Source organism: Paramisgurnus dabryanus, chromosome 18 (assembly GCF_030506205.2).
Source record: "Paramisgurnus dabryanus chromosome 18, PD_genome_1.1, whole genome shotgun sequence".
In the NCBI taxonomy this organism is placed as follows: Eukaryota; Metazoa; Chordata; class Actinopteri; order Cypriniformes; family Cobitidae; genus Paramisgurnus; species Paramisgurnus dabryanus.
In genome coordinates, this window is record NC_133354.1 from 20080200 (window position 1) to 20095082 (window position 14883).

General features: G+C 36.4%; 2 protein-coding genes across 2 annotated transcripts; both read left to right on the forward strand.

Moving 5' to 3' along the window:
- The first annotated feature begins 4183 nt into the window (after nucleotides 1–4183).
- Nucleotides 4184–9689, forward strand: LOC135776485 (prenylcysteine oxidase 1-like). The gene is made up of 6 exons (XM_065287237.1): nucleotides 4184–4465; nucleotides 4640–4846; nucleotides 5331–5505; nucleotides 5997–6208; nucleotides 7694–7834; nucleotides 8135–9689. The coding sequence occupies exons 1-6, from the start codon at nucleotides 4315–4317 to the stop codon at nucleotides 8794–8796; spliced, it is 1548 nt and encodes a 515-aa protein (XP_065143309.1). The 5' UTR covers nucleotides 4184–4314; the 3' UTR covers nucleotides 8797–9689.
- A 795-nt stretch (nucleotides 9690–10484) lies between these two features.
- Nucleotides 10485–14601, forward strand: LOC135776486 (V-type proton ATPase subunit e 1-like). The gene is made up of 3 exons (XM_065287239.1): nucleotides 10485–10678; nucleotides 11117–11164; nucleotides 13504–14601. Exons 1-3 carry the CDS (start codon nucleotides 10575–10577, stop codon nucleotides 13595–13597), a joined length of 246 nt encoding a protein of 81 aa, XP_065143311.1. The 5' UTR covers nucleotides 10485–10574; the 3' UTR covers nucleotides 13598–14601.
- The last annotated feature ends 282 nt before the right edge of the window (nucleotides 14602–14883 follow it).

A 14883-nucleotide genomic window follows, 5' to 3' on the forward strand; every position in this document is an offset into this window, starting at 1 on the left:
CTCAATGCATGCGTACTTATGTTTCTTATGAAGTTGTTTTTCCCCCTTTTTTCGTATATAAGTCGTGTGTAAGTGAGGGAAGGGTGTAATGGTTGTTAATGTAATTGTATGTTAAAACTCAATAATAAGTATTAACAAAAAAATTAAATACCATTGCAGTACAAATCGGCATCATTACGTTCTTTATATGTTTATGTTTATCAAAACTACACTATAACTGACCACTTTTCAATGTTTTTGTGAGTAATTGTAATCCAGTTACAGTGTTATTCTTTCCTAACACAAATTCATATTCCCTATAAGTCTGGGCATGTTTTTTGTCATTAATATAATTTAGTTTAATTCAATAATTTAAAGTGGCATATATGCGTGTTTTGGAAAAACTTTATTTGTTGCAATATTTCTCACCTATAAATGACCATTATTTACCACGGGATTGAATTTTATATCATCTTACAACATGAACGGTCAACCACATATTTACTTACAATTTTTCTGGGTTGCAACAAAATAATATTCACATTAATCTGACATAATCAAATGAAGCATGGCATTGAAATGAAAGCTTAAGTCAAAAGAGAGGCAATAAGTCCATAAATTAATAAATAAATAAATAAATATATATATATATATATATATATATATATATATATATATATATATATATATATATATATATATATATATATATATATATAATATTTATGTATTAACAGTGCACTTCAACTTCAAAAAGATTCATATATTACATATCTAAAATTAAATAAAACAATTGGGGTCACACAATGCCATGCACCAATACCTTCTGAGCCTGTAGCAAGCATTTTCTGTATCAGGTCGAAGGTCAGAGGAGATGCCTTGAGTATCCAAGCTTAAGAACTGAACTCCGTGGGCTGAATACAGAAAAGACGCCCTTGGAATTCAGTTCTCAAAGCCAAGACCTCAGTTTAAAATCCTGAAGTAAATCCGTCAATCATGCATGTGCCCTTTAACTGACCTAAGCAGAAAGTAAATTCAACTTTATTGGGGAAATAAATTGCTTATGCTCTGTTACAAAAAAAAAAACAATTTCATGTTCTTACAAGCGATCGTCATTGGATGTGATTAATGTTATTTGCATAGTAAAATCTGTCATTTTATGTCTTTGGAATTTTGTCTTTATTTCCTTGTTCCTCATTCATAGGCGTCATTTATTTAACATGTCAAGCAATTCAGCTATAAGTGTATTTTCTTGAAACTACTGCTTGCTTATAGTTGTAAGGTTTATTTTAGTTCCTAGCAAGAAATGAGAGAAACAAAATAAAATTCAAAATGTATACCAAACAGTCTATGATCAAGAATCATTTAAATTGTTTTTAGTTTATTACATTGAGGTGCAACTTTTATTACCTTTAACTTTCAATATGCTAAATAAACTTATTTAAAAATCACAACAAACTAATCTGACAGACTATAAACAAACAAACAAAAAAAGAAATAAAATTATGGATAGTAAAAATGATTTGACTACTAACAATAAAAATTACATTTACAACTTCGCTTCCACAAACTGAATTTTTCTATTACAGTAAATAAAAATAGATAAATAAATGTAAAAGTAAGTTTGTACGCAAATACCGTACAAAACACTCCCCGTATGCTGAATGTAGCTAAATCTTAAACATTTATAATTCTATGTATCATACAGTAAAAGGCCTACATGCAGCATTTTGTATTCTATGTGCAGAGAAATCTCCCTCATACACATTCACCCTCTATATTGTGCTTTCAGCTTTGGTCATTAAATTATTCATGACACTTTTTCGCAAATCCTTTACAAGTCCAGCGACCTCAACCCACGTGTGCATCTGTCAGTCATTTATCGTCTTAAAATCGCTCAACTCTTTAAACCTACCTTAAGATTCCCCCTTTTCTCACCAGGTCCACATCATCTGTTGCTGGTGAGTCATTTCGGTACCAGTACCAGATTGAGGATGCTGAATCATGTCGCTCGTGCAGCTGCCATCAATGATAAGACATGTGCAGAAAGCTCATCTGCCGCCTACTCGCTCTGTGCAGCATCCCTATATAAACCGATTGATTAGCCTTCTCATTTGCATGGGCGTTTATTCCACACTACACACAACATAGTCATGGGAAAGTCCCACGCCGGCTATCCATTTTGCACAAAGTGCAAAGATAGCCCTAATTGCACAACACACGGCCCATGATAATAGACCCACGTCACACTGACAACAGCAAAATGGTGTTGCAATCGTGTTTAATGGATAAAGGTTGATCGAATAACATTGTTTTTCCATCAATAGCCTGTTATTGCAGACTAGGCTACGTGTAGGCGACGTTGGTGTTGAGAAAACCCCAACCGCCAGAGGAGGAGGAAATGTTGGTTAAGTATTTGATGCACCATTTCCGCTCTGTAAAGTCCGTGGGTAGAGACGGGGAAATCCTAACCCTGTTCGGTTTGCCAATCAAGAGCGCGAGATCTCGTCCTAGCTATCGCAGTATCACTGTTATTAGACTAACATTTTTCACTTTTCGGATTTGCAAGAGATTTATTTTCCTACTTTCTAACCACCAGCTCCAAAGCCTTGCAAAATAGCAGGCGTTGTTTAATAGATGAAGATAAATGTACTTTATGGTTTGGGCATGTGTGCAATTATGTGACACTTTTTTTTTCTTTGTTACCCTATGTTAATGTATGCATTCAAAAAGCATTTGATTGTTTTTACAATAGCAGATGATTGTTAAAAAACATTAAAAGTAAGTTTGACATTAGCCATTAATGGTGCACACATGCATCTCATGTCAGTAGCCTCATCTTGCGCCACTGAATCTTCACTCTCCTCTCACATGACAGAGGAAATGACTCAGAATCTCACCCTGACTCAGTCTGCAGATGACCTAAAGTCATAGGCCGCTCATGACGGGAAAACAACGTGCAAAACTGGCCTTTAAAAGTGTAAACATATGCAAACCAGCAGAAACTCTAATGAGAATGTATTACACCATTTTGAAACATATAAACTTCCCTGCATATGTTTCCAATAATAATTAAAAAGGGAAGATGCAGTGAATTTTTTTTGTTTGAAGGCCTAGTTATTTTCTACCTTCTAGCATTTGATTCGATTTTTAATAGAACAGAACAGAAGTTCACATAAATATTTAACATTATAAATCAAGGTTTAAAGCACAAAAAATGAACATTTTGGTCATAATTTAGTTGTTTCACACCTTTATAAATGTCCTTGTCCTGCAAAATATAAAGAAAAATATTGTAATCAAGCAGGAGCACCATTGACTTCCATAATAGAAAAGCAAAATTCTATGTAAGTTAATGGTGCCCCAAAACATGTTACAAACATTGCTCAAAATATCTTCCTTTGTGCTCAGCAGAACAAATAAATTTATACAGGTTTGTAACAACATTCAGGTGAGTAAATTAATTTTTATTTTTTGGATGAACTATCCCTTTAAATATATTGTGTATAGCAGTTCACACTCTGCACTAAAATAACAAAATCTAAAAAGTACTCAAATACTGGAATAGATTTTGTAATCTTTGAAAACCTTTGAAGGTATTTCCACGTCAAAAACTGTGACAGTTCCTGAACTGCTAATTTTGATTTTCTATAAAAATCCCTTTTGTCTAATCTATGTTTGGGAAATCGACCAACGAGAAGCAGGCACCAAAATAAACAGGTAGGGGGATTTCTGGCTGACAAACACTCCTGTTGATGCCCATATATGAATAAACATACATACTGATTACTACATATAAATATAGATATATAAAACGCACTTAATATCTACCTTTGTCACAAACACTACTAAAATGTAAAGTAACAACCCGCCCCGCCCGCCTTTGAAACAGCAGTCAACTAGCCAATCAAACGCGCTATCTACTTGTCAATCATCACGGAAGGCGGGGTTTTCTAAGATGCATTGTGTTTAAAGGTTTGGAGAATTCTGGAGAATTATAAATCTGAAAATGGCAAAACTTGATGAAATTGATTACAGCATCTTTAACAACGCTGTACGATAAGTCGTGTCAAAATATTTATGGAAACACATTTCAACGTCACGACTTTCAATGCGGAAGAAACAGAGTTCTCATGTCTGATTGGTCAGTGGAGAGTTTTCTCCTCTCCGATTGGTTGGAAACGTGCGCGTGCAAGATCATGCGCTGTTTTCTGGCAGCACGCGAATATGGAATGACATTGTTGTTGTCGTTTTACTGCATAGAAATAATGTAAACAATGTAATTTTACGTCTTTATTATTCAATAGAAATGTATACAGTTTCTGTTTAGCTCGAATGCACGTGTATGCATCTGGATATTTCTGTGCATCCTTCTATGGCATAAACATGCATCAGTACATATACGTTTTGCTTTTTTCCACCGTGCATGTACTGGCGGCGGAATCGTATTTTGCCAAAGTCGACGGTGCCCCTCCTACAAAAATAGGTAGGTCTGATAACAATGATCAGTTTGTTGTCGGTGACTTATTGTGTATTCTTATATCACCACACTGCAGTTGCATCAGTTACATTGTGCAGCTGTAATGCGGATCAATATCTATAATGTTAATGCAGTATAATCAGTTTGCGTTATGATGATGTGTGTACTATTGTTGTGTAGCTGTTATCGGTGCTGGAATTGGAGGAACCGCCACAGCTCATTTCCTGAGGCAACATTTCGGACCGGAAGTGAGAATTGATGTCTTTGAGAAGAATTCAGTTGGTGGTCGTCTGGCTACAGTCACTGTAAACCACCAGGATTATGAGTCCGGCGGATCCATCATTCATTCTCTCAATTTGCACATGCAGGACTTTGTCCAGCAACTGGGTATGATATTATATTAAAATTCCATCATGTCATCTTATATGGGACACCATATTATAATGCTCAATAAAGCACATCCATCCATCAATAAAGTAATCTATATAACTGGGGTTTGTTTATAAATGTGAGAGAAAATTTTTATTTTGAGCTTGTGTCAATAACTTAAATTCTCATTGGTCCTAAAGGTGTTTCATAATTAAATATTAAGTGTGTTTGACTTCATGCGACGGTGCAAGATACGAAATGAAGGTATCGTAAGTCATATGGAGTCATCTGCTTTCGAATCGCTTTCAAGGTACAATGATGTCATACACCTGTTGCAGCACCTATTACTCACTCATGATGAGACACCTAAGAACCAATGAGATTTGAAGTTATCAACTTGCCACCATTTGTATTAAGTGCTGATTATGTGCTTGTTTTTGGTTCAGTTTTGCTGTGGCCAGCTATATTTTAAGCAATATGACCTTTTATCTCATGCCCACAGGGCTGAAGTACCGCAAGAGCGTAGCTGGGAAAACGGCGGTGTTCAATGGAGAAGAGTTCATCCTGTCGGAATCCGATTGGTACCTGCTGGATTTGTTTCGATTGTGGTGGCGTTATGGGATCAGCTTCATCCGCCTGCAGATGTGGGTGGAGGAGATCATGGAGAAATTTATGAGGTGAATATCACATCATTAAAACCATGTCTCCTTCAAAATTGTCTCCTGTTCAGAGACTTTCTCATACATAAGAATATACTTTCTCATATTCTTGACATGAGAAATAATCCATTGAAAGGGATATAATCGTTTAGCTGGGAATTCCTTCACCACCTATGTTTATTGTGGTAACTGCATCTAAAACAGCTTTGAAGGTGGATGCATGGTTGAGTCTCCATAAATACTTTTATTTTATTGACTGATATGCCAAGAGCAATAATTTGATGACTATGTTCTTCTTATATAACCCTTAAATACAATTAAGGCAGTGTCTGTTTAGTTACATTTCAAATAAATAGAGAAACAGAAAAACACAGTATGATTCAGTATCAAGGGATATTTAATTAAGGGCATTGATCATTGGATAGAAAACAGCCTCTCTCACTACCTCTTATTATCTAGCTTGCAAACTATGTCTTCTCTTGCTTGCTCTAACACATTTTCTTTGTCAGGATCTATAAATACCAGGCCCATGGCTATGCCTTCAGTTCAGTAGAAGAGTTGCTGCACTCTCTGGGAGGTTCAGGATTTATCAACATGACCCGTCGCTCTCTTTCAGAGTCTCTGTTAGAATTAGGTGTCTCCCAGCGCTTCATTGATGAGGTCATAGCCCCAATAATGAGAGTCAACTATGGCCAGAACATCAGCATCCCGGCGTTTGTGGGTATGTGCTGTATGTCTTCAAAAAAGTTGGAATTACACTTCTAGCACATTGGGTCTCATTCACTAATAATTGCGTATGTTTTTCGTATTTATACGCACATTTATACACACTTAATAACTTCTCACGAAAACTTTCCGTCTAATTTACAACACGTGCATACGCACATTAATTTGTTCTTATACTTGTTCTTACGTTAGTGAATTTGGTTTGTTCTACATGAGCTGCCGCGTGCATGAGGTTGGTAATTTGCATATAACATGCCCAAACCAGCTCCATATAAAGGCTTTCCACTGCGCTGGTCCACAGAAAATTTTTGAGCAGTTTGCCATAAAAGCAAAAGAGCTCGAAAAGAAATCCATGATCATGTTTATTATCTATAAAGTTCTGTTTTGCTTCACATTTTTTATTTGGGAGGTTTTGCTGTCACTGAAGGAAGCCAGTGCTGTGTCCACTGGTCGGAGTAACGTTAAATATGTATTTGATGCGTTAACAAATATGTCATTTCATTAAAGTAAAACAGACAGTAGATCAAGTGATTGACGTTTATACTTTTCATTACATTTACATGACGTTTACATTAGGCATTAAGCAGTCGCTTTCATATAGAGATTAAAAAGTGTGAAAAGAAAAGGTAAAGATTTGTCATTACGTGCATCTTTATATGTGTAGAAAAAATAACTAGGCTATAATAATGTGTAATATAATGATATAGATGATGTATAATAATATATAACACAGAAAATATTAATATAAAATAAAAAATAATCATGTAAATGTTATATATCAACATTATTATAAACATTATTGTTATAGCCTAGTATTTGGTTATAGCGTACGTGATTATTGCTTACGAGTAGTTTTAGTTTTCTTGAATTTTTGCGTACCCTTAGAAGACATTTTGATACGAAAGTTTTTGTTGAATCACGATTTGTTCGTGAACACATCCGTACGCACATCTCACACACAAATTTGTGTGTACGCATGCTTAATGAATGAGACCCATAGTTTTTATTTGTGATTATGCCGAACTAATGTTTTTAGTGAATGTATGTGCATGCATTTGGCAGACAATTTTATCTATGGCGACTTATACACCAATCAGTCATAACATAAAGACCACCTGCCTAATATTGTGTAGGTCCCCCTTTTGCAACCAAAACAGCCCTGACCCATCGAGGCATGGACCCCACTAGACCTTTCTATAAGAACCAGCATTCACTCGACGGGTCTGTGTCCCCTAAAGGGGGAACTATACAATATTAGGCAGGTGGTCATAATGTTATGGCTGATCAGTGTATATTACACTAAATATTCCAAAACCTCTTGCAATATTTGTTAAAGATATATAGATGAAGAGAAAATTAGAGAGTTATCTAGGATTTTTATGAAATAACATAAGATTGGTTTAAGCCTGTCATCACGCTGTGAAAGCCAGGTACTCTAGCTATCTGGTGTCTCACTAATACATATACTTGTGTGTGAAAGGTGCCGTGTCGTTGGCTGGTGCTCAGACTAATCTGTGGGCTGTAGAGGGAGGAAACAAGCTGGTTTGCTCTGGGCTCCTAAAACTAGCAAAGGCTAATCTCATCCAGAGTCAGGTTACAACCATTCAACTCCAATCAAAAGGTGAGACACGTGACTGTAAATTTTTAATAACAGAGTCAGAAAACCTTAGAAAAACATTTGGGTCTTGACCTTTAAAGGTAAGTTAAATAACTGGAGGTTGCCACGTGTACTGTTGGGGTTCCTGTTCGACTGTTCATTTACACCAGCAGAAGATCATTTTAGATCTGCAGTCTTCCCTCCCATTGGTTGTTTTCATTGCTCAGTTACAGTAAATGACATCACCTTTGTTTTTAGTGAAATGCCACATTTAATGTCTGAAAATGTGGTAGACCTATTGAAACTCGTGTTTTGTGTCCACAGGAGATTACCACCAATATGAGCTCACCTACAACTCTCAAAATGAAAAGACAATGGAGGTTTATGACATTGTAGTAGTAGCAACACCTCTCCAGCAAAATGTCGAATCAGGCATCTCATTTCAGGGCTTTGAGACAGACCTACCAGAAATGCCAGGCTCCTATCACAAAACTGTGGCCTCAATCGTCCATGGCTACCTGAATTGTTCCTTTTTTGGCTTCCCTGACCCTAAGCTTTTCCCGTTTTCCAGCGTACTTACCAGAGACACCCATGGAGTGTTCTTCAACAGTGCGGCAAGCATCTGTCCCGTCAACATAACCTCAGGCTTCCGGCGCAAACAGCCCCAGGAGGCCGGAGTTTACAAGGTCTTTTCTCCAAAACCTTTGGAGAAGAACGAACTGAAGACACTTTTTAAGTCTTACTATTCAGTACAGGTCACGGAATGGCTGGCATACCCTCAGTATGGGAGCACCCAGGGGTTGCCACCAGTGGTACTGCATGATGGTTTGTATTACCTTAATGGCATTGAATGGGCTGCGAGTGCAATGGAGATGAGCTCTGTGGCAGCTAAAAACATAGCACTGTTGGCTTATCACCGCTGGAACAGACAAGTTGAAATGATTGACCAGAAAGACCTGATGCACAAGGTCAAGACAGAACTCTGACACGTTCTTCAATGTTATGAGGACAGTACTGGCAAATCTAGATAAAGTAAGCAATGTCATGTCTTGTAGCCATCTGCAGTTTAACACTACATAACTACTTAGTACTTACACTGGTTTATGTTTTACACTGTCCATCGGTTAAAGTAGTGAAGGAGAGCAGATTAAAATGTGAGATCCAAATGCAAGATGTTGGGACTGTTGTAGTCTTAAGTGGGGAAAGTGATCACCAAGGCCAAATGTTTGAAACATGATCAGGATGTTGTAACGCGTGTGATGTGTTCTCCGTGACTGACTGACGTGAAGGGATAGTTCACCGAAAAATGAAAAATCTGTCATCATTTACTCACCCTCGAGTTGTCCAAACCTGTATAAATGTCTTTTGTTCTGCTGAATACAAATTGAGATATTTTGAAAACCGTTAATAACCAAACACATCTGGGGCACCATTCACTTCCATAGTATTATTCTTTTTTCCTGGAAATTTTGTGGAAGTCAATGGTGCTCCCGATTCGGTTTGGTTATTAAAGATGCCGTAAAATGGAAAATTGTATTTACCTTGGCATAGATGAATAATAAGAGTTCTATACGATGGTAATGACATAACCTGAGCCTCAAACACGATTGTTTCCTCCTAATTTAAACCGCGTGCATTCAAAAGACAGCTGGAAAACAGACCAATCTCAACATAAAACCAACTGTGACGTTAAAGTCGAAATGTACGCCCTAACATGTATGTAAATTTTTATATAAAAACAATGTTGACACAAAGCTGAAAACAAAGTTGTGACTGTTGAGTTACCACCTATATGCTAGTTAATGCTATATGCTAACGTTTAGGCTTAAGTTCTGCTATTGACTTTACAGTTACTTTTGAAGGTCCACACTGAATTTTTTTTAATCTCCAAACAATTAATTATTTATCAAATTCTGTATCTTCGTCTGATCCAGGCTCAAACATAAGGTCTGTTTGCACACACACAAAGCTTCTGAGGGAGCTGCTCTGTGAAACAGCCAATCAGAGCAGAGCTTAATATTATTATTTATGATAAAGGAAATAATAAACGATTTCATTCTAAAGGCAAATTCTAGGTTTGTAAATGGAGATGTAAAATCGTCTTTGGATAATGTTTGCACTTAATAAAGCCACATACTCTTTATTTAAATATAAGAGAACAATTTAACATATTATTTCAGTGCATTCTTTGGCTCATTTTATAAAATACCTTCATTTGTAGGCTATACAGCAAAAAAAAGAAATGTAAACAAATTTGGAACAACTTAAGGGTGAGTAAAGAAGTAGTCTAGTCAGGCTCGCTAAAGAACAGATTGGATGGTGAAGTGAACACCCTTGTGGAGAGATGTGAAAGTAATTAATTTGTTTTCTCATGAACTTGCAACACTGCATAATATTGGTCTTAAAATTAAAAATGTCAGTAAACTGCAGATGAATGAAACTTTATTGTGAAGTGTTAATAAAAGCCTATAAAATAAATTCTTTTGTTAGTCCATATAGCGTTCAGAATAAGCGTGGTGTCTTTGAGATTAGTGTAAGTTAAAGTTAATAAATCTCACATTTTCCGAATCACAGTGCTAAAGCGCAACATGTATTTTGCAGAAAAAGTGTTCATCATCATTAAATATATTTTAAAAGTACAAACGTGATCGGTATCTGTGGTGACGTCATAAAGGCGTGAGTTTCGCCCTTCCTGAAAGTTCACACGTAACTAAACACGCAATAGTTTTTCTAAACAGGTTTAATATTAACAGTCAGGTTTATCATGGCGGAGAACACTTTCGGAATAACAACGGCGGTAGTTACGCTGTTTTGGGGATTTGTTGGTGGAGTTGTCCCGTGGCTTATTCCCAAAGGGCCGAACAAAGGGTATGGATGTTTTAATTTGCCGAGGGGAAAATGTGTAACGTAGTCAAATGTTGTTTCAGTTTCGTCTCTTCGTTTGAATTCTCTTCTTCTAGTCGCTTGTAATTTCTTTTAAAAGTTAAGTGGCAGATCAACTAATTGATTAACTGAGAATGCTCAATGAAAAATCAAGCTTTGTGGTTTACATTGTCAATGAAGTTTGTTTACAGTTTACACCCGACCCAGACGTTAAACTTCTCAGATTAATTTTTATATATCCAGCGTGAGCGTACTTTCAGGGGATGCTACAGGCGTGACGTTGTGGTGACGTCGTGCCATCAAGCTAAAGTTTTATAAACATTCCTCGATCCCTGTTTGTAATAGTATTTAAGGCTGGTTGTTGTAAGATAAATATGAAGCTAAACGTTTAAAAGTCTAATAATCTAAATGTGTTTCCCACAGTGTCATCGTAACTATGCTCGTGATGACATCGATTTGCTGCTACCTGTTGTGAGTAACTTTTTTATTTGATCTTTGTAAAATGTGCCTTGGTCTTTCTTTCACAAAAGCCTATTAAATAGTTTGTGTTTACAGGAACCCTTCATATCCTTGTATGTACAAAATGGTATTTTGCAATTAGTTATGTAAGCTTATAACACAAAGAACCATAAGAGGGCGCTGTTTCAATATTTTTCTTGAATTTCTGCTGCTTTGCATTTCTGCTGTAAGTGGTGCTTGTTGTGAAACTGTCATCATTTTCTCACTCTCATGTTCTGATGAAGATATTTTGAGGAATGTTTGTAACCAAACAGATAATTCACGTCCATAGTAGGAAAAACTACTATGGAAGTAAAAGGAGCTCATGAACAGTTTGTTTACAAACAATCCTCAAAATATCTTCCTTCGTGTTCATTAGAACAAATTAATTTATACAGGTTTGTAACAACAACATGAGAGAGAAATGAACTGTCCCTTTAAAGCATATTTTTGTACTAACCTTGAGTATTCATCTGCCACATAACCCATCTCACAATTTGTATATTTACTCATGTATAGCTCAGTGGTAGAGCATTGCATAAGCAGCACAAAAGGTCATGAGTTTGACCTCAGGGAACACATATAACTATACATTTTTAATAATATGTCAGTCACTTTGGATTAAAGTGTCTGACAAATTCACACGACTGCAAGCCATAGACATATAAGGGCTTTTCACACCTTACTGGCGCTTAACCCTGGGATATCTTTGTCCAAAACCTGCTTTAACCCTAGGTTAAGAATCGTTTCACACTTGTAATTTAGAAACGGGGATATCCCTGGGTTATGAAACCCTGCTCCAAAACAGGGTTAGCACCGCTTTTGCAGGGTTAACCCCATATTGCTGTACCAAACGCATGCAGTGTGAAATGAAGTAGGGTTACAATGTAATGACTGCATAGCAATGGACAGCCAATCAAAAACTGAAGGGCACACACCTCATATCACCATCTGTGTACTGAAAACACCCGAATTGAAATAAAAATTACATCCCAGGGGCCAAGAGAGATTTACTTTGCGACCTAAAGCATGAGACAAGCGGTTATTCAAAGCGACAGCGTGCTATTTTAATTCAGTCAGTTTGACATCGCTTTTTATCCAATCATGACTGTTGCAAATACGCAAATGAAAATGTTAACGCAGGGTTTAGGAATGCACAACGTAAAACGTCAGATTATGAATACCCAGGGTTATCTCTTAACCCCTGTATGTTTCCTGTGTTCTGTTATATTTCATGTTTACATTGTCCAGGCTGTTCTGTCTCTTTTCGTCTTCTCGTTCTTAGCTGTGCTGATATGCTTTGTGCACTAGGTGGTAGATACCCATACATGAAAGGTAAAGTGAAATCCTGCCAACCCGGACAGCTGAACTGATTAAGCGGATCCAGGAAACGACAGACAAAATAGCCGAACTTTTTTCTTCCACATTTGTTTGTTTAATTGAGTTACGTAGCAACCCGTTAATAAATATTTAGCCCATTTGAAAACCATATCTGCTTGTTACTGTTCCACAGACCACTTGAGGATAGGTACAAGCCATATCGTTTGAAAGGAGTGTTGTTTGTGACCGAGACAGCGACAGACAAAAAGATAAATGTCGCTTTTGCAGGAAGAAGTCTGGAAAATTTGTTTCTATAAATAGAGACCGTTTAATGGGAGCTTCAAATGATATGTCACACTTGGTGTTTGACCAATGGCGCATATCTCCTTAGCCGTTTTATCCAGGAGCTAAAAGTACGAATTTCACAAAACCTGCAATGAATGTTTGCCTAAATAATTTTTTGGATGTAGATGTTAAGGCCTAGGTTTATAAGTTTATATACTTTTTTGCATTGTTGCACTGTTTATACAAAACCCTTACTGTAAAAATACTGATATACATTATGGTTACTATATGTAATGGCTCAATGCAAAACATCTGTATAGTCCTAAAATTTTATTTATATGCAATAAAAACTACTTTTTATTCATTTTGAGCTTGTTTTCAAGCTTGTTTTCAAGAGATATAAAACACCCTACAAAACCCTATAAAACAATGAACTTTTGATGTGTGAAAAGGCAAATGTTGCTATGTCATTTAAGCTATCTATGCTTTGTGCTTTACCAGAATGCCCCAAAGGATGGTTTTTGTTTGTGCATTGATACTTTGTATCACATTGTGCATTTTGTTCTTTGATATTTGTTTGTATGAAATGTGTTACCATGACAAAGTGAACAATTCACTGGTTCGGAATCCCAAAGAATGTAGAATTTGGCAGAAAAGTACGAGAGGGCTTTTCGATTTCTTCTTACATAGTTCTTCTTCCTTCACAGCTGGTTAATAGCCATCTTGGCCCAGCTGAACCCCTTATTTGGACCGGCACTGAGCAACGACACAATATGGTACCTAAAACAGCACTGGCCGTAGGGGACGGCGCATTACACCGTACAAAGCTGCCTTGCAAAGACGTGGATCACCACCGATATGCAACAAAGACATGCACTTTTTTGAAGACATGTGCTTTTAAAGAGAACTGATTATAAGACTTGTCCTAAAAAAGGACTGTAGGCTTTGCATAGCCCGTAACATCCAGTTTTTCCAGAATCGTAAGTTACATGAACAACAAGCACTCAAGCAACACAAAGCCTCTTTTATCTTCTATGTTAAGTTTTGTTTCCTTCTTGGGAGTAATAGATGCTGTTATTTACTAAAATGTTTGGCTTGAAGCCCAGGAACTTGGGAAGAGGATCACAGACTGCTGCTGATTAACCTTCCCTCTGATGGAATCCTTTGCTTATTCATCCTCCGACAATGAGAACTACTGAGATTTACATTAGGTTTAAATTTATGTTTAAATAATATTTTATTCTATGGTCTTGTCTATAGTGAAGTATATGGGAAAGTGATGGAATGACTAAGGTATGTTAATAATAACCCATACTTTGAATGTGATCTCTGCATTTAACCCATGCGGTGAGTAGTGAACACACGCACACCCGGACCGGTATAGAAAATACCACAAGGATTGTGCCATGCAAGTATTCAATGTTATCAAAGAAATGTATCCTGTTATAATTTGTAAGATGCCATCTTTTATCACAATTTTGTGCCATGTTAAAGCCTGCACCTTGCACTGTGTTTTTTATTATATTTTTAATGTATTGGATGCAAATGTCTGTAGGTATGTTAAGTAAACAAAACTAAAACCTGTGAAGTTGATTTGTATTGTGCCATGCTGAGTGTGTATTTAGGCTTAAAATGTAACTTTGATGAGACTAAATAGGTAGCAAGACGCCTTTCAATCAAAGTTTAAGTTCAAATGAACTTTATTGTCATTCTGCTGTATGTGAAGACAAAAAGGAACAAAATGTTGTGCCTTACAGTACCATGAAATAAACACAAAATAAACATAAAATACATGCATAAATTCATTTACTTTCAACATGTGCTTTGGGTTTAGACATTGATTTATATTTGTATAAAATAAAAATATATTTGTATAATAGGTTATATATTGTGTAAATGGTGACAGTTTTTTACTTAAACATCAACATTTAACATTTCATTACTTTTAAAAAATGTATATTACAGAATTTAAGTATGTTACCACGTTAAACATCAACATCTTTGCAGACAGAACACAGTGTTCAAATGTATTTAAATGTCTGTTTTGAGTCAAGGCTGAGCGACCGCTTTGATTGGTGAGTTGGAAA

Coding starts and splice junctions, on each gene's coding strand:
- LOC135776485 (XM_065287237.1), top strand. CDS start 4,315: ATGCACGTGTATGCATCTGGATATTTCTGTGCATCCTTCTATGGCATA. Junction 4,847..5,330: donor GGACTTTGTCCAGCAACTGG/GTATGATATTAT, acceptor TCATGCCCACAG/GGCTGAAGTACCGCAAGAGC. Junction 6,209..7,693: donor CAGCATCCCGGCGTTTGTGG/GTATGTGCTGTA, acceptor TGTGTGTGAAAG/GTGCCGTGTCGTTGGCTGGT.
- LOC135776486 (XM_065287239.1), top strand. CDS start 10,575: ATGGCGGAGAACACTTTCGGAATAACAACGGCGGTAGTTACGCTGTTT. Junction 10,679..11,116: donor CCCAAAGGGCCGAACAAAGG/GTATGGATGTTT, acceptor TGTTTCCCACAG/TGTCATCGTAACTATGCTCG. Junction 11,165..13,503: donor TCGATTTGCTGCTACCTGTT/GTGAGTAACTTT, acceptor CTTCCTTCACAG/CTGGTTAATAGCCATCTTGG.